The sequence below is a fragment of the Centroberyx affinis genome, unplaced genomic scaffold, assembly GCF_046629955.1.
Source record: "Centroberyx affinis isolate AG114_WGS23_722 - 3 ecotype Tasmania unplaced genomic scaffold, CSIRO-AGI_Caff_v1 ptg000696l_1, whole genome shotgun sequence".
Taxonomy (NCBI): Eukaryota; Metazoa; Chordata; class Actinopteri; order Beryciformes; family Berycidae; genus Centroberyx; species Centroberyx affinis.
This window is the reverse complement of record NW_027279315.1, coordinates 14,907-39,254: the sequence shown is the minus strand read 5'-3', so window position 1 is coordinate 39,254 and position 24,348 is coordinate 14,907. Positions and strand designations below refer to the sequence as shown.

The 24,348-nt window shown below is 43.9% G+C and overlaps 1 protein-coding gene across 1 annotated transcript in view; it reads left to right on the top strand.

Annotated features, from left to right (window-relative positions):
- Positions 1 to 24,348, top strand: part of stau2 (staufen double-stranded RNA binding protein 2) — a gene marked incomplete at its 3' end in the record, with an annotated part of 56,920 nt that overhangs the window by 21,470 nt on the left and 11,102 nt on the right. The window contains exons 6-11 of the mRNA XM_071519407.1: positions 406 to 565; positions 5,057 to 5,164; positions 12,230 to 12,442; positions 13,372 to 13,509; positions 16,105 to 16,233; positions 18,657 to 18,714. Coding sequence (XP_071375508.1) covers positions 406 to 565; positions 5,057 to 5,164; positions 12,230 to 12,442; positions 13,372 to 13,509; positions 16,105 to 16,233; positions 18,657 to 18,714 — 806 coding nt within the window. The remainder of the gene's footprint in view (positions 1 to 405; positions 566 to 5,056; positions 5,165 to 12,229; positions 12,443 to 13,371; positions 13,510 to 16,104; positions 16,234 to 18,656; positions 18,715 to 24,348) is intronic.

The window sequence follows — 24,348 nt, the reverse complement described above, 5'->3', positions numbered from 1 at the left end:
CTGAAGCAGCTCGGAATGAACCAAGAGCAGAAACAACAACTTAATCAACTACTGATATGTTTTTTTGACTCCTGTGTAGGTGTTGTGGGTTAGCAGGTAATGTCAGAATAATGTTGAGGTTTTTTTTTTTTTTTTTAGGAACATGTAGCTATTTTGACAGCGTTCTCACATATTCCATCAGAAGAGTGCTGACCTACTGCTTTAACTCTGGAATTCGAGAACAGCTATCAAACTGTCTTGGGTTTGCTTTGATAATCCTCCCACAATCTAAAGCCTTAATTTTCTTTCTCTCACTTCTCCTGTCCCTTGTCTCCCATTATGTCTTTCTCCTCTCTCTCTCTCACACTCCCACTTCTTCCCCCCTCCCTCCCCTCCTCCTCCATTTCGGGCTCTTGTCCAACCCAGGTACCATTACCCTGTTCCTAAGATCTTCTATGTGCAGCTGTCTGTGGGGAGTAATGAGTTTATTGGCGAGGGACGCACCCGCCAAGCAGCCAGACACAATGCTGCCATGAAGGCCCTGCAGGCCCTCCGCAATGAACCCATCCCCGAACGACCACCACAGGTAAACACACACACACACACATGTAAACACACACACTAGGTCTTTAATTTACTCCACTTTTTGCATCTTATATCAACATCTTGTCTATTTTCAGCTAGAGGTAAGATGCTAATGAAATGTTTTAATATTGCTGATATTCTGCAGTTGTTAATGCAGAAACTAAAATCGCATTATACAACCATACATGATTATTTGTTCCACCCTCATACACACAGACACATGACGTGTTTCAGCCTTATGAAACCTCTAACCCCACTCCATAGACCTGTTTCCATCCCAACCTGTTGGTCGCTCATTCATTCAGCTTTTAGAAGGTCACCCTCTACTCCAATCATCCTCCAATCATTTACACCTCATCCATCCAGCGCTGTTCCCACCCTCCGACTGTTTTCACCTCAGATGACTGTCTCCCCGCTCGCCCCCTTCCCGTGTCACCGCCTACTTCAAAACACTTTCCCACTTGATGAAAAGTCAAGGGATTTGAAGTGCTGATCCGCTGGTGCTCTTCCTGGAAAGGCTCTATTAAATAGTGTTATACTGTTTTTCTTTTTTTTTTTTGCGGTCACTAAGTTGTCTGACTGCTTTACCAGCTTTCATCAAATTGAATCCAAATCCACCTCAGCCCCAATTACTCTAATGTATAATTCAAGCCAGTATCTCTCCCCCACAATCTCCTTAGTTTTAACCTGCACCTGGCAGGGGTTTATTTTCTCTTCCCCCCGCCTTTCTATTTTTTTGTCTACTCCCAATGTCACTGTACCCTTCCAGAGTTTCCCCCCAGGCATTGCTGTTAACTGTTGTTATCATCTCTCACCGGAAATCAAATTACCCCATATCCTCAGAGCCTGGCATCACCATTGGTTATTCAAAACGCTTTGGCTCCTCTCGCTCGCCTCACTCTCTGTCTTGTGGCGTCGGCCTCCACAAATGAGCTCTTTGTTAGCTGCTGCTTCCGAGTCTTGCTTTACAAATTGAGGCACATTGTGTCTGCAGTATATGTCTGTCTGTCTTTCTGTCTCTGTGTCAGTGTGTGTGAGCGTGCACGTGTATATGTGTGAGCGCCCTCGGGCTAAAAGTGTTCCTTTCACCATGGGCTTGCATGTCACCCCTTTGTTTTGTGGCAGGCTGCAGGTAAATATCACTGTCTCTCTAATGAGAATGTGTACACACAAGCAGAGCAACAATATGTAACCCCAGGAGAAGCAAAGAAGAAGCACCTCCTCCTTTACACCGCTTCAGGCACTAAAGATTGAATGATGAAACCGCTGACTAATTCATAAAGCCCTGCCAAAGGGTTTAGATACTGGTGATACCCCTAATAATTTGACAATATGATGTGCAACAAGTGCACTTCCTATCTTGTTCGGAGCATGTTGTTCCCCTCACGCACAATGGATGGACTTTATGTTGACAATGGGGGGGGGATCTGAATCACCAGACTCTAGGAGCAGTTGGGCCAGCGCTCATGGCATCGTTGGTGTCCTGTAAGAAGGAAGATAACATATGTAGGTGGGGGAAATTATGAGGAATGCAATGCAGGGGCAGTGAGAAAATACTTTTATGTTAGCCTCTTTTGTCATAAGGAATGCCAGTCTTGTTTTAATAATTATGTTGTCCCATCCAGTAGAAATTCCCTTCATCCCATATATTTTTTTCACATTACTGAGTCAATGGCCCATAAGCATAGAGTTGCATGTGAAGTTAGTCATCCATACGGCTCCTTTAGAGAGGGAATTAGTGTCTCAGAGCGTTATAGGGAGTCTTGTCTTGGCATTTAATTAAAAGATTAAAAGTAGAGTACAGGTGTTTTGAGACTTCAGTATTCAAGATGTAGACCATCAAAGCTGTTTGGATCTGCATGTAACGAGGTATTTGGTATACGAGTGGACTGGTGAAATTACATTAAGGATGCCATTGAAAAGGCTGAAATGTGCATGGCAACATTTTCAAGTTTATGATTGTATCATTGGTACAAATAACTCTCTGTGGTTAACATAAGAACAAGCCTGCATGTGCGCACACATACAGGCAAACGCACACACACAAACACACACACACCCACAAGGCCAAATCTATTCTGTAATGCTATTGTTATTCACACTGGTCGGTATTTCCCCCAGGACTCTCAGTTCAATAGATCTGTTCAGGAGTAGAAGCCGCACTGAAGCCAAATTTAGCCCTATATATGTCATTGTCACAGGAAGGTCACAGATCTGCTTTGTCACTCTAGTTTGTGCATAAACACACACACACAAGCACACACACACTGCGGCTTATTAATGTAACCCTGAGAGGGGATTTGCACTATTACTCACACATCAACAACACATAAAACAATGGCAGAAGAAGACATAACCCATAACCATGAAAACTTTTAAAAAATGTTATGAAAATAATCCATGATGAAGAAAAGACCTTGCCCAGTCTCTCTCTCTCTCACACACACACACACACACTCACACACACACACACACACACACACACACACACACACACACACACACTAACATTCAAGTTTGGACACACGCATTTTTCTTTATTTTTACTATTTTTCACATTTTAGAATAATAGTAAAGACATCAAAACTATGAAATAACACAAATGCAATGATGTAGTGACCAAAAAAGTGTTAAACAAATCAAAGCTATCTTATATTTTAGATTCTTTAAAGTAGCCGCCCTTTGCCTTTATGGAAAGGCAAAGGTTTTTGAAATAAATGCATACATAGGCATCAACTTCACTATTTATATTTGTCTAAAAAAACTAATTTCAAGCATTTAAGCAGAAGCCTTTAGACCAAAATGGCTTTAAGATAATGAAAAACATGCAATGCATTCAATCAGGTCTGTCCAAACTCTTGACTGGTAGTGTACATACATAGACATACACACATACAACGTGACAGGCAGATAATGTATGCTGCAGCACACACACAGCACAAAACCCAGTGCACAAACACACCGAGCCAACGTGAGGTCTTTGGGCCGGTGCGGCGGGGCAGAGTCCGACCACGTGACTGTCTCCTGTGAAACACAAGAGATCTCACAGCATGAATCACGCGTCGTATCAGATCACACAATGAGGAGGTAGAAGGGAAGGAGCCTAGAGGGGAAGACCGCAGCCATCCATACTCAGTCAGACAAAAGAGCTGGACATGGGAAGATAAAGATCAAGACAACATTCTGCATTCCCATAGACTAATGGTATCAAAAAGCCATAAGTTGTATGGCTGTTGATACTACAGGACTGTCTTGGGGTGAACTAGGAACACCCAGTTTAAGAAATCCTAAAGTTATTCCTATGGTCTCAGATAGTCCACTCCATATTTATGAAGACTGTCCTGTGCAAATCAGAAACCACATGACTGAAGACTTGGGTGATCAGGTGTTAAGTCCAGAGCTGCTCCATAGACAATTAATGGGAGGTTGATTTTGTGGACCCAGAGAATGTTTGAGGTTTTTTCAAGCTTCCTTTTATAGTAGTGTTGTCAAATCTGGTTATCCCTGTAAAATCCGCTGGTGCTCTTCCACTGACCTTTACCATCTTTTCCCAATTCATTCTCCATGGAACAGCTCCACACTTAATGCCTGATGACAACACACATTTGAGTCCTAGTTCTCTAGTTTCTGGAGAGAGAATTGTTGATCTTTCACAAATCATGATTGGACTATCCCAGATCAGAGAAATAATAAACTTTTATTTATTTGAATAGCGCTTTTCAAAACAAGGTTACAAAGTGCTTTGGCATATAGGAATTCTTAAATGTAATGGTGTTCCCCTTAAGTGTGCGTGTGTGCGTGCGTGTGTGTGTGTGTGTGTGTGTGTGTGTGAGCTCTCTGTATACACAGAGGACCACCAGTCATGTCCTGGAATACTGAGTTCTCAATCCCATATCAGATAAGGACCGATGCCAGAAAACAGACAGACTCCTCGTTGCAGCAGCTTGGCCGAGTTCCACCCTCCCTGTGTGTGTGTGTGTGTGTGTGTGTGTGTGCGTGTGTGTGTGTGTGTGTGTGTGTGCGCCTGCATGTTTGCATGCAGGTCAGAGTGAGAGAAAGACAGAAAGTTTGAAATTGTGTTTTGAGGGAAAGTGTGGCCATGAAAAATACTCTACCAGTTGCTGGATGATGTGGAGTGGTAACAAGCAGCACTGCTGTTATAGTAATTCACTGCTCCTACTGTTGGCTCCTCATATCTTGACACTTTCACACAGGCCTTGCACAGAAATAAATCCTGTTGAAGCTTGGAAAATGGTGATGTTTTTGAATCTCACTATAGTCATGATTTTAGCTAGCATAACATCGAACAATAGACTATTTGGAAACATACTGTATAACCTAAAAGTAGCACTACTTTGAGTGGGGTCAATCAATACGTCCTCTTGTCTTCCCTCATTTCATGCTCTTGATGTTCGTTTGGGTAATCGGAGGCATTGACATTGTGTCATCCGAGATGTGGCGCTCCTGATGTCTTCCCCTACTTCTCTTCCAGAACCCAGAGGAGAAGGAGGAGCAAGAGGAAGGCATTGATGCCAGCAAATCAGAGATCAGCCTGGTCTACGAGATCGCCCTCAAGAGGAACTTGTCTGTCAACTTTGAGGTGAGGAAGACATGACAGAGTTGTGACATTTTGCCCGAAGCCAGCTATGAAAATATGATGCTGATGCCATGATTATTGTTTTCACTATGAACCATCCTGCTTTCGCTTTTGGGAAATATCAAGTGTCATGTTGATGTTTCATTTGGCCTTGTTCTATTTGTGACATCACCTAAGCAAAGATAAGGTAGTGTAGCAGACAGCACAGGAGTGGATGGAGAGGTCGCACACTCGTTAGCCCCAATGCAAACAATTTATTATAGCCGCAAATCAAAACTATTGTATATTTTAGACTCTTTATTGGAAGTAGCCACCCTTTGCCTTGACTTCATTTGACAAAAAAAACAATTTCAAGCATTTAAGCATAAGCCTTTATATCAAAATGGCTTTTGAGATAATGAAAAACATAGTACATTCAGTCAGGTGTGTCCAAACTTTTGATTGGTAGTGTACATACATACGTACGTACATATACGTATACAACGTGACAGGCAGAAAATGTATGCCGCAGCACACACGGCACAAAACTCAGCACACAAATACACAGAGCCAACGTGAGGGCTTTGGGCCAGTGCGGTCCAGTGTGGGCTGGTGTGGGTCGGTGCAGTCTATTTGCGACATCACGTAAAACCAAAGATAAGGTCGTGTATCGGGAAAATAGAGTAGTCATGATGGGGTTTTTTTTTCAGGGATTATGAAACATCTCGATGTGGTAAGTGAGTCCTTGAAAGACTGGTTTAAAGGTAATGAGGAGTAAACTGACTAGTCACACTGATACTACTCAATCCCCCAATGATACACGTGTGAACTGCATAAGGTCATATGTTTTTACCCAGTTTTACTTCATTTTCCCATCTGTGACATCACTTGCGTCAATGAGATAAAAAATTTTGCGGTTGGGAAGTTTCGGTTCATCACTACCTTTTGGACATTTTCTGAGTGTTTCTGGACTTATGCAGGTGACTCAGTTAATAAGGCATTCGTCCATTTGGCTCGCCCAATACAGTACGGTTGAAACTGGACCACAAAGTAACGTCATTGGAAGAAACCTTAGTAGTCAACCCTAATATGCAGCACTCTAAAGCAGAATTCCTCTGAATTATGTTCATCAATTGGCCTCCCCAGTTTTTAAGAAATTATGACACATTAATGACATTGGGTCATTGCAGCAGCAAAAGTAATAAATCATTGCAGCAGCAAAAGTAATAAATCAATAGAGAAAAAGACAAGTATAAGCATTATATAAATAAGCAATAAAACAAATAAGCAGTAGGAAACAGTAAAAGACTATAAAAAGATAAAGTAATAAAATAGGATGCAAACAACATTAACCCTTATTTATAGGCAAGTTGAGTAAGAACATATTCTTATTTACAACAATTGCCTTGGAGAGAAGTTGTGGGGCAGTGGAGGGTTGGTAACCAAGAGCAACCACAGTCTTCCACTGTTGGCCACTAATAAGCTCCACTGGATTAGTGAGAAGTTATCTGCATTGCTCAAGGGAACCTCGTCTTTAGTTTTCCCAGACAGTCCAGGAAGTCGCACTACTGCTTCTCTAGCCGTTAGGCTGCTTCTGCCTCCATCTTTTCTAAATGGATGAAGCAGTGCAGTGTATCCTTACATGACCTGCTGGGTCCGCTCTCCTTGGCTTTCACCATATCTCAGCTGACTCATCCAGCGTTCTCTCCCTGATCGCCCCCTTCTTCTTCTTCTTCTCCTCCACTCTGCAAGGTGCCAAAAACAAGGGGAGGCTCAGTTTACTCTGTGTGCCCCCTCCCTTCCTCCATACAATCCCTCCCTTCCATCTCTCCTTCCATCACTCCCAAAAATCACAGAGAGGGTGGTGGCGTGTTTGGGCCAGGGAGATGGCGGGGGGGGGGGGGGGGGGGGGGGGGGGGGTGAAAGGAAATAGAGGGAAGACGGGAAGGAAGGGAGGGAGACTGTTCCCACTCTGTTGACTTTGCTTGCTAATAAGAGTTTACACAACATTGGAAAAATTATCTGGAAAGCTGTCCAACCCTCCCTTTTACATCCCCCTCTTCTCTGTTTAATACTGATTTGCTCATCAGAGCATGACATGGCTATCCTTCCTGGAACCACAACTAATGATTTCAGCCAGCTAAATCTGGATTGATGTGATTCATTATCTGTCATGTCTTTGTCACTGTCAGCAATTATGTGGCTTTCATTTTTCACTCCATCCAAATTGGAAGCTGAGAGCGGTGGTTTTAAAAGCAGACCGCAACTGCATTCCTGTAACTGTCTCTCTTCTGTCTCCTGTCAATCTGGAGACTGGCTGTTCATTACTGCTGGCTGATGAGCAGGAAATCAGTAACTTCTCTCTCTCTTCATGCGCTTTCTCTCTCTCACTCACGCTCTTTCTTGCCATTTATCTGTCTATCTATATCTATCTCTTTCCACACCTAATATTCTTTGTATATTTAACACTATATGCATTGTGTACCTTTGATGATAGCAGTGTTTAACTTGGTTTCTATGGCCCTCCTGTGCTGTATGTAGATTCCATGATTCAAAGTAGAGATGGACTGTGGAAGCAGGTCAGATTTTATTTTCCTGACTCCTCTCTTTCCACTTACTTTATACTCAGAAGACGTGCGTGAGGATATTGATGGTTCAGCGTTGTCCTCCACCTCCACATGTCTGTCACACCACATTTATTTTCCCATGCCATGTCCAACAAAACAGTCTAAAGGCCAGGCTGCGCCGAGGCAGTCATCCAGTCATCTCCTCTCCTTCTCCTGGCATAGCACACTTCTCTCTCCCCCTCTTAGCAGTGATGGCCCCCTTGCAGACTCACTTAGATCCTCAATCACTGCGTTGCATGCAATATGCTCTCACTGCCACTACACTGTGGCCAGAGCCAAAGTGTGAATTACACATGTCTCTCTGGGTCTACTCTTGCCCATCTGGGCCATTACAACTCATCAGCCAAAGTTTGGCCTCATCCCCTGCCATGCCATGTCACATCCCTTCTACTATGTCCTCCTCTGATGAGCTGAGAGGAAATAACACACTTTCCTCCCCAATAACCGTCAAACTCAAACCACATTCTTAAACTCACACACATGCACACACAAATACACTACGCAAAACATAAACGGCCATCTCTCATGTGAGTGCCTTTCACAGCAGGCGTTTTTTTTTTTCACATCATCTCAGCCCTGCCCTCACCGGGGCATGAAATTACCCATGAGTCACTGTAGCGAGTGTCCGCTTTCCCTTCCCTCTGCAACGAGGAGGGTCGCCGCCACCCCGAGAGCCAGTTGGCTGATTTAATCCCCCCGTCAGGCAATATCAAACAGATGTCAGCATCAAAGAGGAACCAATCTATAAATCACAGCTTGTGTGTTGGATCAGAGGCTCCCTTTCCACAGAGGACACAAGAGAAGAGGGTCCGGGCCAAGAACCACCCATCTTTTACAAGAAGCAGCTTCCCTCAGGGCTTGTCCATCCACCACTCATCACAAAAGAGCCATTCTTCCCTCTACCAGTCCCTGCCATTGTCCCACCCTGCTCCCATAGCGTCCGCTTCCAGAGTACCTGAGGTCTCGCATGCACGGATCCTCGGACCGTTCAGGGTATTAATGTCTCCCTGAGAAGCCGAAGAGAAGGCCTCACAGGCGAGAGGGGGGATTAGAAAAAAAGAAGAAGAGATGAAGAGACAAGAAGAGAAGGGGATTGAAAAAATCAACATTGAATTACCAAGTGTTTCCTGTGTACAACCTGATCCTTGTCGTCAGGTGGGAGACGGGCGTGTTTGTGTGTTTGTTTGTGTGTGTGCGCGTGCGTATGTGTGCGTGTAAATGAAAGGAGGTGCTGAAATCCCATCGGTGTGGTGCAGATCTCGTGTCGTCTGCCAGGAGACTGACTGTAGCTCGTCTGCCGCCATCCTGGGCCAAGAGTGTGTGACATGTGTGCACAAGCACACACTTTCTCTCACAATCTCTGTTGTAAAATATGAGATGTGCCATACCTGTGCATTTGATTTCTTGTATCTGTAACTGCATGTGTTCACTTTAGATTGCAACAGGCACAAGTGAATCCTATCAGTGCATGTGCAACACTTGTCTATCATCAGTTACTGTGGTATCTTTTATGGCGGACTCACTATCAATTCAGACAGCTCTGTATGAGCCTGCACAGGCTGTCCACAGCTCACCTCATTACTCAACTCCACAGACTGTAATGCTCTAAGTACTTTCAGAAGGACAGGAGAGGGTAGAACGAGTACGGGCAAGAGTTTTAAAGGCATGGTGTCCTTACAAGTTCCCAATCTGTCACCTCACAAGGGCCAGGGATGTTTGCGTCACTAGGCCACATGTCCCGTCACCCGCAGCAGGCTGAGGTATGAGGCCATTATTGTTTCAATAATAAATACGTGCAATCCCAATTATTAAGTGACTGGGTTATAATGATTTCTTTGTGAATAGTGTTTAGCCATGGGGTAGACTGTTTTCCTTTGTACTTGCATTTGCAAGTAGATTGTTTGCTGTTTCATCAGCAAGTTGTTGCAAGTGCTGGAAATTCAGCACTAATCCTGATAGCCAAAGAGCACAGACACTAACAGGTTTAAAGTTTTTTTTTTTTTTGTATATTGGTATTTTATTTTATTTCCTCTAAATTGCATAAACTAATAATAATAATAATAATAATAATAATAATAGCGATATTCGATACCTTCATGATATTCACAAAATATTGCATTAATCGAAATTATTGAATGTCGGCCCAAGCCTAGTATTTGTGAGTGGAAATGAGCCCTTATGCAAATCCATTCTCTGGTGAAATAGTGTTTATTGCTTGGTTACGTTATGATCTACCTCGAGCACTTTAGCTAAGCCATCTCAGTCTCACATGTTAAGACAGCATGTGATGGACAAGGAGAGAGAGAAAGAGTGTGTGTGAGCGAGTGTGTGATTAAGTGACTGACTGAGGAGGAGAAAGAGAAGCAGCTGCAGAATTGAGGACAGCTGTAGAGCTGAAGAGGCCTCGCCCTCTCCTGCACCTCCCATTATTCCCTACAACACCATCAGAGACCACAGGTTGCTGGTCATAACCCAACGCCGACCACTTCTACATGCAGTCTAGTGATCTGTTAATAGCTCCTATTTACTCTTTCTCCAAGCAACATAATCTCAGCTGACCAGTGGCCAGTGATGTACAATATCATCACGAAGCCACAGAGTGAGACAGTTCAAAAGGGGGATGCATCCAGTCCCATGGAATGTTGTAATGTACAAGGAGCTGCCATGTTGCATTTCCTCCTGCTAGTGATGAGCGAGACCAGAGGGGATCCCCTGGGAGGGCAGGGAGCTTGGCTGTTGGCTTGCATGGCTAGTGCTCAAAGTCTCTTCTGCAAGACAAATCCTCACAGGTTCTTGAATTCATGGTACAGAACTGCTGACTAGCTAACAGGTACATTGACAACAAGCAGGGTCCCAGTGTCAGCCATTTCAACAAGACTGTCATGCAGTTACGTAGCAGTTTGATACAAATGAACACACCCAGAAAGGGTGTGAAACCTAATCATAACCCCAAAATTTTGAATGGAGTTGAAATTCAATTTTACTATAAATACCTTATTTCATCTACTCAACCTACATTACACACTACTGCAGAATTTCCACCCTGGGCTAGGAGTTACATTCATAGTTCTTTAACTAACTGACAGGATAAAGAGAAAGTGCAAATCAAGCTTTACTGCAGTTTTATCTATTTATGGTCATGTTTAGTTTCCTTTGTTTAGTTTCTATGCACCAGATTAGTGAATGCATTTTCATTTTAGCTCATTAATTGAAGAGCAGTGATGTTTGGTGAAAAGAATTTTGCAAGTTCATTTTTATGTAACATTTTGTGTGTCAGATTGTGTTCACAGCAGCATGTGTGCATGCTTGTGCGAAAAAAAGGAAAAATGAAGGATGTGTGTAATTGCGTGCATACATTTTTCTGTGTGTGTGTGGATGTACGCGCACATTCTCCTTTGTTCTGCCCGAGGTCTCGTATTAGGCTGCGATGTTGTGTGAAGTATTTGAGGAATGCTCAAGGTTACGCTTATCAGTTTAATCTGTTTTATCGGTCACTGGGTTCAGATGGGCTGTTTCTAGATTGCAGCTGATTGCTACAATTTGTGCTGTCTACACCGCAAATTGAGTTGAAATAAAGGAGAGAGAGAGTGAGATTCTGAGACTGTCTGACACACTCGCTCACATACACAGCAGCCACAGCTAGAGGGAGAGCGAGGGAGAGAGACAGAGAGATGTGAAGTGAATAGGCCTACGCATCAGCTGAACATGCAGCGCTGGACTCGGTAAGTGTGTGAAACCTAATTCTTCCTCTAGTGTGTCTCCCCGAATAAGGTTGGGGAGGACCCCACCTGCTACACAAACACACACACACACACACACACAGTGTTCTCGTACTTCACAGGAAGTGGATGTGATTGCAGAAGCATGACCTAACGCCAGCCGGTGTTTGTTTTAGGTCTCCCAGGTGACCAGAGGCTACAGAAAGGAAACTGAGCCCTCATCACCAGAGACTGTCATCTAGAAACATGTTCCTCTTCATGTGTGTGTGTGTACGGCGGTGCGTGCGTGTGTGTGTTTGTATATGAATTACACTGAATTGAATGAATTGCACTGTGACCATCGAGAGCAGATGTTGTGGACCACCTGGTGCTGCTGCTTGCCGCACACACTCCCTCACACACATTTTGCGCAACAAGACACAAACAGTCCACTTGCACACATGCATGTGGGTGCGCAGAGGCACTCAGTATGCCTGCACACACACACACACACACACACACACACATGCTCTGGCCCTGTTTCTTGGAGTTTGTTCTCTCTTGTTTTCATTATCTTGTTTTTATCTGTTTTTGTGTCTGTTTTCTGTAAAACACCTTGTGACAAAGCTGTTATAAACCGATCCTTAAACACATGCACACACGTTCACACACCAATCCATACCCTATCACACACCTTTCACCCACTGCAGTTATCTTTTTTTTTGAATCCCTCATTTCCAACTTGCCCACTTCCCCCCCCCCAGGTGTTGAAGGAGAGCGGCCCCCCCCACATGAAGAGCTTCCTGACCCGCGTCTCTGTGGGCGAGTTTTCTGCCGAGGGCGAGGGCAACAGCAAGAAGCTGTCCAAGAAGCGTGCCGCTCTCTCCATCCTGCAGGACCTGAAGAAGCTGCCCTTCATCCCCGCTGTGGAGAAACCCAAGACGCACTACAAGAAACGCCCCAAGACCATCCTCAAGGTATATTGTCCGACAGAGCTGGGCCGGGCTGGGCAGGGCAGGGCAGGGCCAGGCCAGGGCCAGGCTGGGCTCTGGGCCTTCAAACGTGCCGTGGTGTACTTGGAATGCTCACATAATGCAGAACATTGTATAGATTCACTGCAGCCATCTTGGTTCCTGCAAGGTACAGCCAGCTCACTCGTGATGCTGCTTTTTAGCATGATAAGGTTATTAATTCTCACCATTTTAGTTATTTGACAGTGGAGACAGTTTTGATTTCTGACAGCTGCTAATGCTCTCAGTTATAAATTTGATCGCTTACCTATTATCCTGGAGATTTATATGATTTATTCATATTTGTGGTACCAGTTTACTAATTACTATTATGTAACTACATTTCCATTATTGTAACTGCTTAAAATGAATTTTCAATGATTGTAACTTAATTAGTATAACCTCGGTGAAGTTTTGATATAAGCTCATCTTGGGCTTTTTACCTCATCTGCACATGCACATTTCTTTCCCTTTCTTTCTTTGGTAATTCTTTAAATTAGTTTTTTGTTGTTTTTTTTTTTATATGTGCAAATAAACTAAGCTAAACAAATATGTAAAAGTCAACACGGGTAGCATCACGGCAGGATAGCAACAATAAAAAATATATGTTTGGATTTGTTTCACCGGCAGTCTAAAAACACATATTTTGGATGAAATACTGTGAGAGTATTTCCTATTAATTTCCTGTGTATTTTCCTCTGGTTCTCTGTGTGCTGATCTGTTGCAGATGAATCTAATCTCAGCGATGTTCACGCATGCACTGCTGTTTAATACCAAGGAACGCACACATCACTCTGATCGCAGTTAGGCTCCGTAGACAGTGGGTGATTGTGATAATATGATAAATGGGTGTGATAATTGGAATTGATCGTGTCTCTCTCCTCTTCCCCTCTCAGACGGGACCAGACTACGGCCAGGGCATGAACCCCATCAGCCGTCTGGCCCAGATCCAGCAGGCCAAGAAGGAGAAGGAGCCTGAGTACCTGCTGCTGTCTGAGAGGGGCATGCCCCGGCGCCGAGAGTTCATCATGCAGGTACACACTGTTTTTCAACATATGACTTAATTTGGTTTGGGCGAGTGGACAAGTACATCAAGGATTGGCGATATGTGATGATCATCAGAACATCATTTCTCAATCAGAGGTGACTAACGAGTTCCTCAAGTTCAATTACACTCGGTATGCAATCCCTTTTTTGTGGATACTATTTTTGCAACATCTGATTCATTGTATTCAATGTTCTTAAGAACACTGAGTCACATAGACAGTGATATGTTCTATAACCCTTAACTGCGTTCAAGGATGAAAAAGTATTCACATGTTGTGTTATTTTTATACTCTATGTTGAAGTCAATTTTAAGTTTTAATGAAATTGGTGCCAATAACGTTACTCGGGTATAAGTGTATTCATAAGTAGTAAAAAGCTTGTGTCCTGCTTTTTACTACTTATGAAAGCTTGACACATGCTTTTTAGTCACAGTAACTCTGTATTGCTTTGCAGTACATTGCAGCAGATGATTGATAGGAAATTTTCTTCTGTGCACTGTTGGGATCTTGTTGGGAGCCCTCCCTGTACTCCCTCTCTCTCTCCTCACTTCCTGCCTCCTCTCTCACCCTCTGATCTCTCCCTACTCCCACCCCCTCCCCTCCTTTTAAGTATTTGAAAAGTTCTGTTTAATATTCATTATGTTTATAGCATGCAGTTAAAGCTCAGAATAGATGACCATCCATATTTACAGCCCTGTTTTCCCCAGTGGAGCAGCCAACTGTTTTATGCCATTAATTAAATTGCCATTTCAAGCTTTTATTGCTAGTAAAGAAAGCACTGCCTGCCTTCTGTACTACAGAAAGACAGTAGAACCTGGGCTATAGTAAGGAGGCTGGTTTCATTGAGGGAATTCAATTTCATGGTCTTGCTATAGCAGCGACCTTTCACCCTTAACTCAGTTATGGGTGATTACCTTTTTATCACTAATCCAATCAATGGCTGGAGAAGGACACTCACCACAATAATCTTATTCAGTGTTTCTTGACCTATTTCAGGCACTTGGGTCATGCATAAAAACAAAACAAGCCACACCATTGCAAGGTAACATGGAAATAGACTGCTGTAGCTGCTATCTCTGCAATCCCAATTATTCCCATTATTATATCCTGTCAATTAGTTCATTATGATTTAGACTTGCACTGTTACAGTATTCTTAAAACTTTGCTCAGCCTTACAGTAGACCTGCCTAGTTTTTGCCGTGAACTGTTTGAAGGAGCTGGCATTATTTACCTCTAGATGATCTGCTTTAATCATAGATACACACTTGCAGGGTACAGCTACCTTGTTACCAATGCTCCCAGTCTTTCTGTGTGTTAGGATTACAAAGTTAATAATTCTTACTATTTTACAGCCTGTTGTCAGCAGAGACAGCCAAATAATGAAAAGCTGGCACAGCTGCAATCATGACAGATGACCAAAAATGCAAAATAGATGTTTAGATTTGGTTCACTGGCCTCTAAATGATTTCATTTGGATGTGAATCAATGAGTGAAGGACAAAATACCCTGTTAGTGTGTTTTTTGCTTTTTTTTTTGCGCCAGTCACACTGACTACACACTGACTGCGCCAGTCAGTGTGTAACAGCCTATGTTTCCTAGCCGCATTGAGCCTGGGTATCCAACTGTACACATACTCAGTCCAGTTTCATTTGTACATCACAGTCTCATTAGAATTCTTCTGTTTGTCTTTGTCTTTTTCTTCCTGTCCGTCTCTCTATCTCTCTGTCTCTCTCAGTCAAGCTCTTTCTCTTTGTCTCTCTCTCCGTAATCCTCCTCTCTTTCATAGGAGGAACAGAGCTTCTCTTAGCATCAGGCAGTAATTCGGCCTCAAACCTATTCTCCATGCCTCTTTCATGCAGGCATTAGGCCCTGCTTGTGTGTGTGTTCCTTTTGTGCGGTCCACTCACTTCTAAAATTTCCACATTGTTTCCTTTGGTGGCCAAATGAGTCTCTGTTTTCGCGTCTTTTGTGTTATACCGCCAGCAGTAGTTACAGCAAGCTCTCTACCTTGTGTCGAATGGCTTTTAAGGGGCTGATGAGTTTTTTATTTAATAAAGGGGTGATTGTGTTTATTTTAGTAATTTATTGAAGCTTTCCTCTACAATAGATCTTGTGGCCTACTTGAGGCTTTCAGAGGAGCACTTAGTGACCATGTCAGACCAATTGAGTAAATGCACTGAGGCCCCGCTATTCACAGGCCTTGGCTCCCAGAATGTTATTTGTACAGTATAATTGTCTGTTTGCATAACATAATGACGTCTGATATTCACTTGCAAATATCTGCTTACATTCTGTGTAGACAGATTTAATGTTTTGGGATCACTGCAAAACAAACACTTCAGTTGGATCCTTTTTGTGTGATGTAAATCGCACGGCTCGCTCGGCCCAGAAGCAAAGTGTTCTCGGCTGAACGTTTTAAAGGCGGAGAAGTGTCATGAGAAAAGTACATGTGACGTTGGTTTCAGCAAGACATCAAGTGATCCAACGTCACGCTGTAAAGGTGCCGGATATCTTCAAACATGTGTCTGAAAATATTGTTGTCATCTGTTTATGTCCTCCGTGTGTGTGTGTGTGTGTGTGCAGGTGAAGGTGAATGGCGAGATTGCCACGGGAACAGGGCCCAATAAGAAGGTGGCCAAGCGGAACGCGGCCGAGGCCATGCTGCTGCAGCTGGGATACAAGGCCTCCACCGTCCCTCAGAGCCCCGTCGAGGTGCGGAGCTGTTTCACCGCTGTAGTGTAAACCAATCTGTGTATTTTACAGCCAGTTTATATACATGTCTCCCACTCTATTAGGGTCTGGAACTATTAAGCCAATTTGTTTTAGTGCCCGAGCATGTGTATCTATGTTTAAACAGTTTGTATGTAAAAGAAAAAGGAATACTTTATTTTACTTGTTGAAATTTATGAAATTCCGAAAATATGATTATTACATTTGGTTCTGCAAAATCTGTTTCGTTACAGAGCAGAGGAGGGGAATTTAACTTGCCACTGTTCATTGTCCTTCCCTCCAATTAGTGCTGCACAATAGTATATCACAATTTTAGTTTTCACAATTAATAATGGCAGAATTTGGCAGTGACAAAACATTTAATTTAATTCCCTGTAGAATGCCCACTGATAAGAAATAGTCAAATGTTGTCATTAAAATAGTTTAGTTCCCCAAATCATTGTGACCAGTAATCATGATTAATATTGCTTGTAGTATAGATACTGGCACTTACAAAAAAAAAAAATTGCTGAAGATAGAAGATAGATTGCTGGAGACAACAAAGGAGCTTGCTCTGAAACATGTAGGTTCAAGATGCCGCCCTGAACATTTTTATCATAATAATATATATTATAATAACTGTGATTAGCATTTTAGTCTCACCTATACAGCCCTACCTCTTGTCACTGATTGCTGATGGATTGCAATCATAAAGAAACCCAGCTCTGTTAGCTGCCTTTATTTTGTCCATACAGTCTCTCCTCTATACAGCGCTATACAGAAACTAATTCAAAAGATAGTGATTCTCAGAATTATCATGAGCCCCAGTGCTGCTGACATGGTTGGCCTATTATGTAACCTATTCAGCTCATTTGAACTGAATGTGTTCTGCAAGCAACCATTGATCACCATCATCTTTATTCACCTCGTTGGTCTTTAAGCTCAAGGGAGCAGATTCAGATAGAGATGATGTTACATAACCGGGCTCTCTGTAGAATATTCATCTCTCCCCAGACAGCTCATTAGTTAGATATGCACTGCTACATATATCGTATTCAGACAGCCATACTATATAGCTAAAAGATGATGCATTGCTCTAATCAGAATGACTGTGTGAAGATAGACTCATATGGGGCTATACTCCAAAGAAACCGCTCCCCATTTTGCACTCCACGCCATGAAAGCAATATTTCACATTGGTAGAATATTTTTACTCTTTAGCACGCCTCCCTCCTTAATTTCTGAACAGTCAAGCTCTGACATTAGCTGCATTGTAGTCTCTTATGGAGATGTCTTATCTTTGACAGATTTCTTATGCTTCAGAGCATAAGTCTGTGCAAGAAACTATATATTCTGGAAGCCCCTGCACAGTCTAAATTGCAGCTGAGAAAGCCTCGAGCTGTATGTGTCAAAAAGGAAACTCCAACAGTTGCATACAATTTCAGTGTGCATCATTGCGTGATTATACCTGACCCGTAAAGTGTTTTTTTTATGTCTGAGGTTTCAGATACATGAGGTTCTGCTGCACTAGCAATAAGCAACACTAGTCGGTATCGCTGTAAACGCTGATACCCACACGTTACTGCCAATAGGTGACACCTCTCTTCATTCAGGATGGCTCAAGGCAGAACAATTGGACAGAATGGTGTCAGTGGCTGATGTATGGTCGGGCATTGGCTTGACAGCTATGGGGACGTCTCTATAAGAGCTAGTCGGACAGCCCAATTCTCTCTAGCCAAGATCCTCAGACAACCCCAGGCTCTATGGAATGATCAAATGGCATTAGCCAAGCTCCTGTTTCTTAAGATAGGTTGTCTCTCGTTAGATCTTACCCTCTCTCTCTCTCTCTCTCCCTCTGTCTCTCTCTTTCCCTCTCTCTCTTTCTCCCTCTTCTCTCTCCCTCCCTCCCCTTCTGTCTTTTCTGGCACTTTGGGAGCTCTGTCTCATTGCATTCCCACCATGGGATTGTGGGAGATCTAGGCCAGAGATGTGAACAGAGTTGGGGGGGGGGGGGGGGTGCATTTGTTTACAGCCATGTCATCTCCTCAGCTGTCACACACATCAGAGATGATTTGTTTTCCTATCGCACACATGCTCACGTGTGTTTGTGTGTGTCTGTGTGTGTGTGTGTGTGTGTGTGTGTGTGTGTGTGTGTGTGTGTATAGGCAGGCAGGCCACATACCACAGTGAAAGTGACAGAGTGAATAGGGGGCTTTTTTAAGTACTAAACATTGACAACCCCCCTAATTAAGTAGCTGGCCTAGACAGACACTAGGCTCCTTAAGCATCCCCTCCTGTGAGCGCTCGTCTCTTTGTGCTCCAAACAGTAGGAAGGAACTTGTCTGACATGCGTGAAGAAGCTGTCTGTTCAAGGCTCTACGTCTCTCTTACCTCCCCCTTCTTCCCTCTTCTCCACATCACTGCAGATGGACAACAAAGGCTGGAACGGACAAAAGGCGGCTTTTACCGAAGCGACAAGTAACAGTGAGTATCCGCACGTCTCCCTATCTCTCTCCCCCGCTCCCTCTCTCCCTCTCTCCATCGCTCCCTCCGTCCCGCAGGTGGTTTAAGCGGCGGAGATGGCCCGGCGTTTAATCTCAGTGACTGGTCAATGGGCGGCTGACTGTCAGCTCAATCGGCCGTGCGTCCTCGTGGGGAGCCTGCGAATTCAGGCTCATTCACAGCGGCTTACAGGGCCTGCACACTGAGGCCCTCCAGGGAGTCCCCCCCACTGCAAAGACGTAGCCTTTCACTCAGGATTAACACACAAGCACACACACACACACACACACACACACACACAATCCTACACACACATGATGGTGAGTCTGGATATGTGAGATGATTGCGTGAGCGTTTTTGATTGTGTGATCGTTAACAGTGTTGATGTGTTAATGAGGCAGGATATATCAACAGATATTTATATATATGTGGAGTGTGTATATGTGTAAATATGTGTAAATTCACCTTTATAAAGGGGGAATGAAATAGAGTATGATGATAAGTGATGTTTACAATAGATGTTTCTGGATGATATATAGTGTATCACCTCCTTCGCGAGTGTGAAAGAATCTCCTTATTGTGGGAGATGAGTCAAGGCTGGGGCTGTGCAGTAGTGCAGTGCAGTAAAATGATTTTGTTTTTCATATCTTCATACCAAAACTAATAATTGTGATTGAAAATCATGTTCACAATGTCTAGAAAAATAATGCGGATAATCATTTCAGCCAAAATCCTGCAGCCCTAGTTAGAGAATTTACGGCAATTGGAGTAGGCGAGCATTCATGATGTAATGTGTTGCGCTAATCAGATAAAGTCAGATAAAGGGAGGATGAGATTCAGAGATAGAAGTCTTGTCCCCAGTCAATATAAAAACAATGAAATAGCCTTACTCCCACTGAACTCAAAACACTATTTCAAGACATTCTATTTTCAGTCGTTTCCCAGGTCTTGGGAATCTGGCAACACCAACTTTTTCCATTTATTCCTCATGGTCTGGGAGTTAATTATATGTTTATTACAGGTGTAATGAATTATGTAGAAATCCAAAATCCAAAATGAGGGTGATCCTTAAGCAGAGTTATGTTCATTGCAATATCGGAGCCCAATTTGTGGTAATGTCCCAGCTTGATAAAAGAACACACTGCAAGTGATTTCTCTCGCTCTCTCTCGCTCTCTCTCTCTTTCGCTCTTAACGCCATAAAGTAAGTAAATGCCAGCAGCTTGAAAAAGAGCAGTTTGGGGGACAAATGAATAGTCTGTGAAATGTGGAGCAGCAGAGTGGAAAACAAACAGATAGCCTTATTAGATTCGAATGTGCTGTCGTCACTCCGATCTAATGGAGGCTTTTGGCAGCGCTGCATAGCTCCGACACAGGGTATCCAACTACAGTCTGGAAAGGGGAGTGAATGTGATGTTTCTACTTTCCCATGTTGAAAAGTACAAAGCAGATTGGTGAGACTAATCACTGGGAATTGTTCTGTTCGCTCACTGCTGGTTCTTGACTCTGATGTATCCAGATGAAAACCAAGCTCCTGCCACAGCCACTCAACTTGTATACCACTCACATCTGTAATTTAGTCCGGTTTTCTGAGAGATATATCATCTAAATTATGTTTATGGATATGTTATTGTTCATTTGGATAAACTGTTGTAGCGCTTGTGGTTGCTATGGTAGCTCAGGCTCCAGGCATTACCCCATGCCTCCAGAGCAGAGCCCCCTGGGAAACGAAGTCTTCCTTATTTGGTGATTATTCCCATTGTTGGCTAGGAGCGCGCCTCTGGACCAGTGCCATTCCCAGTCATAGTTTATCTCACACTCAGCATGAGGCTTAACTATCTGCTAATTAGCTCTTTAAACCTCCCCAAACCGCACAACACTCACATGCTGCTAATGTCCAAATAATGTTTATTGCATAAACACCATTTACAACTCATTCAAGCAGATACAGCTGGTCTCAGTTCTGTGTGTGTGTGTGTGTGTGTGTGTGTACTAGTGTGTTTTGGTATGTGTGTGTGCTTCAGTATTGATGAATGGAAGATGTTTTTGGTTTGCCTATTGTTTTGATTGACTATGCAGCATGTTGGATAGGAGTGGGAATAACTGGAAATCAGTTTGAAATATTGCATTGCACGCAACAAAAATAAACTCTGACATCATGATCATAACATTGTTTTTCCTATGATAAACAATGACTATTGTAGCCTGTGCTAACGGGTGTCACTTAGACAAAGCTCTTTGGCTAGCAAAGCATAAATAGCAGAGAATGACGTCTCGAGTGATTAGGTGTGATCAAAGGTTGAAGTTAATTACACTTTCTCACAACAAGCTCTTGATATACTTTACAAGGGTTTAAATTACAGAAGTTGCTGTCACGGTTAAGTTCATTCTACTATAAACTTACATTTTACGAGGATTAAAAATTACTGAGTGTTGATGTCTAGAAAATGGTTTAGTAGTACTGTAGTGGCTGATAGTACCATCACCAGCCAAAACTGAGCATTCAGATCGACTAACATGCCGGAAGAGAGGTCACTGGCTAGCTATACTCTGCATAAAGAACATCGCTGCGTTATGTAAGGCAACATGGGAGAAAGTAGGCAAGTGTGTCACAGGCCATTCATTCATCCCTCTCTCCTGTCCTTGCTCTCCCACATGACACACACACACACACACACACACACACACATCACAGGCACACAAAGTAATGTGCGCGTGTGCAACTAGTGTGAATAATCAGTGTGTGTGTGTGTGTGTGTGTGTGTCACATTTGAGTGTGTGGTAATGTCCTCTGCCTCGTCTGAGCTGTGGGAGAAAGGCAGTGCTACAACAAATGGAGTGGCCGAGAGACAGGAAGAGAGTGTAGAGAGAAAGAAGAAGAAAAAAGAAATAAGAAGAGAGTGATTTTTCTCCCCTCTATTCCCATGGGTATTGCAGCAGGGCTTTTCACTTGAGTTGCCACATTTCATTTCCTGCTGTGCATGTCTCTGTGTGTGTGGATGTGTGTGTGTGTGTGCGCGTGTGTATGCGAGTGTGTGTGTTGTGTGCATGTGTGAACTATGTGAAGGTCTTGCTCCACCGTGGTGATTTATAGTGCCGGGCTCCGGCCCTATCTGTTTTCGATCAGTCTCATGCTTGGCTCTGGCTTCCCTCCAGCGCTCCCCTGGCCCACCGGACGCCGAGTCTGGGTGGGACCCCTCCAAACTGCCTGGAACCAGCACCACGGACACACTCTCCCTCACTCTCACTCTTTTCATTCGCTCTCTCCTTTCTCTCTCTCCCCAATTGTCAGTCTCACTCTCTCTCTCTCTCACACTCTCCCTCCCTCTATCTCTTTCTCTCTCACTCGCTCTTGCCTGTCTACCTCACTCAAACTTCATGCACATAGTCTCACAATCACTTGTAAACATGCACACATTCTCTCTCACACACACACACACTCTCACTTTTATTTATTCACTCCCTGTTGATCTCTGTCTCTTACTCTTTCCCTCTCTTTCACTCTCTCCTACATCTTCTCTCTCGCTCTTGCTCTCCATCCAACTCACTCCAACCTCATGTGCTCAATCACATGCAAACATGCAAACATTCTCACATACACACCCACACACACTTAGGCATACAGGCACACACACACACACTCACATGGATTACATTCATTGCCCCTTTTCAGCCCCCCTAATGCTCTCCGTCCATGGCTGATGTCATGTTGGCTAACACCTTTCATTTTTTACGATGCTACATTCAGAATGCACAGGCCTGCAAGCTTTACTTGTGTAAATTCAAATTAAAGTTGTCATCGTGATTGGGGGGGTGGGGGTGGGGGTGGGGGGTTCGAACAGTTGTGTCATTGCTGGCTTGGGGTAGTTTGTTGTAGTATGAGTAATCTCCTGGATTTGATTGCTGTTTCCTTCAGCGTTTCTCCTCCTCTGGATCGGAGTGCAAACTTCATTGTTCATAATGGGAAACACTGTCTGCAGATTCCCAGAAACCTTAGACTAGGAGTAAAGCAACATCCTCCCACTTCGGTTTACTACAAGCTTGGAGTTGAAGTGCGCTTAACTTGTGTTTGTTCTCTCTTCCTCTGTGTGTTTGTGTGCGTGCGTGCGTGCGTATGTGTGGTGGTCATGTTAACTCAAACAGGAAGTGGGCTGTCAGTCATGTGCTCACTCCAGCGCTTTCTCCCAGCTGTTGGTCCACACACACACACACACACACACACACACACACACACACACACACACACACACACACGCACACACACACAAACATGCTCACAGACGTACACCCAGACACACACACAGCTGGTCTTCCTGTCTCTGGTGACCTTGGCTGGGCTTCGGAGGTTCCGCATGGTTTTCACATCCACTCATCCCCACCTCCTCCTCTATCAGAACTGGCTCCCAACCCTCCCCTCTCCTCTCCTCTCCTCCACCCGCTCCTCTCCTTTCTCCTCTCCTCTTTTATCCTCTGCTCACTTCTTCTCTTTCTTCTCCTCCGTCTCTTCTTTCCTCAACTCCCCCCCTCCCTCCTCTCTCCTCTTCTCCTCTCCTCTCCTCTCCTGTGTTTCACGTCTCCTTTTCTTTCCTCTCCTCTCACCTCCACCCCATCCGCAGGGCGATGAAAGAACCAAACCTCAACCACAGTGCTTCCTCCTTCCACCTGTCACGACCGTTTCAGGACGGCGATCTCAGAGTGCGGCAAGCCAACGTAAACGAATGAGATTTATCCAATGGGTCTGGATGGGAACGCGGTCTTGGAGCGCTGTTCTGCCCAGCTGGCTAGAGCCTCCGCATGTCTGAGTAGAGCTGTGTCCTGTTTAAGAAAAGCCGGTCAGACAACAAAGATTTCTTGGCTTCTCAGATCCCAATCCTGCTGGACGTTTCCTAGAGCCACTGAAATATTCTGACGAGAACCATAGTCTGAGGCCGAGCCTGCTGCCGAGTTCTGAGTCGCTGCGTTTAAAGAGACATTATAGGTGTAGCGGCGATGCCAATTAGCTGACAGTGCTGTTTCCCATCATCCAAGAAAGATGAGGTCATAGCTGTTTTGTTGATATTGGTAGATGCTCGGTTCGTGTCTGCGTGTGTGTGTTTGTGTTTCAGGGTGAGAAAGAAAGAGACTGTGTACACACACAGTCTCTTTCTTTTTCCCAGCAGACACTTTGATAGTGCTCGGAACTGCCAAACCACATGAAACTGTCATCTACGTTCGGTGATGGAATGCCATTTTGGGAGCCAACACGCAGAGAAACACACACACACACACAGAAACACACAGAAACACACACACACACACACACACACACAGAAACACACATGCAAATGGACACATTTCGCACGCACATATACGCACACACCTTGGCTTTGTCTGGTACTGACTGACAGTGGAATGTGTGTGCAAATCATTTTGACAGCTAATGATGTGAGGCTTAATGACCTTCTTCCTCTCTTCTTTCTCCCCCCGCTCACCCCCCTCTCCTCATCTCCTACCCTCTCTGCCCCCTTTTATCAACCACATGACCTCGTCAATACTTCATCACTATTGCTACACTCCCTTTCTTTTCTATCCTTCCTCTTTACCTATTTGCCCCTTCTTCCTTCCTTTCCTTTTTCTTC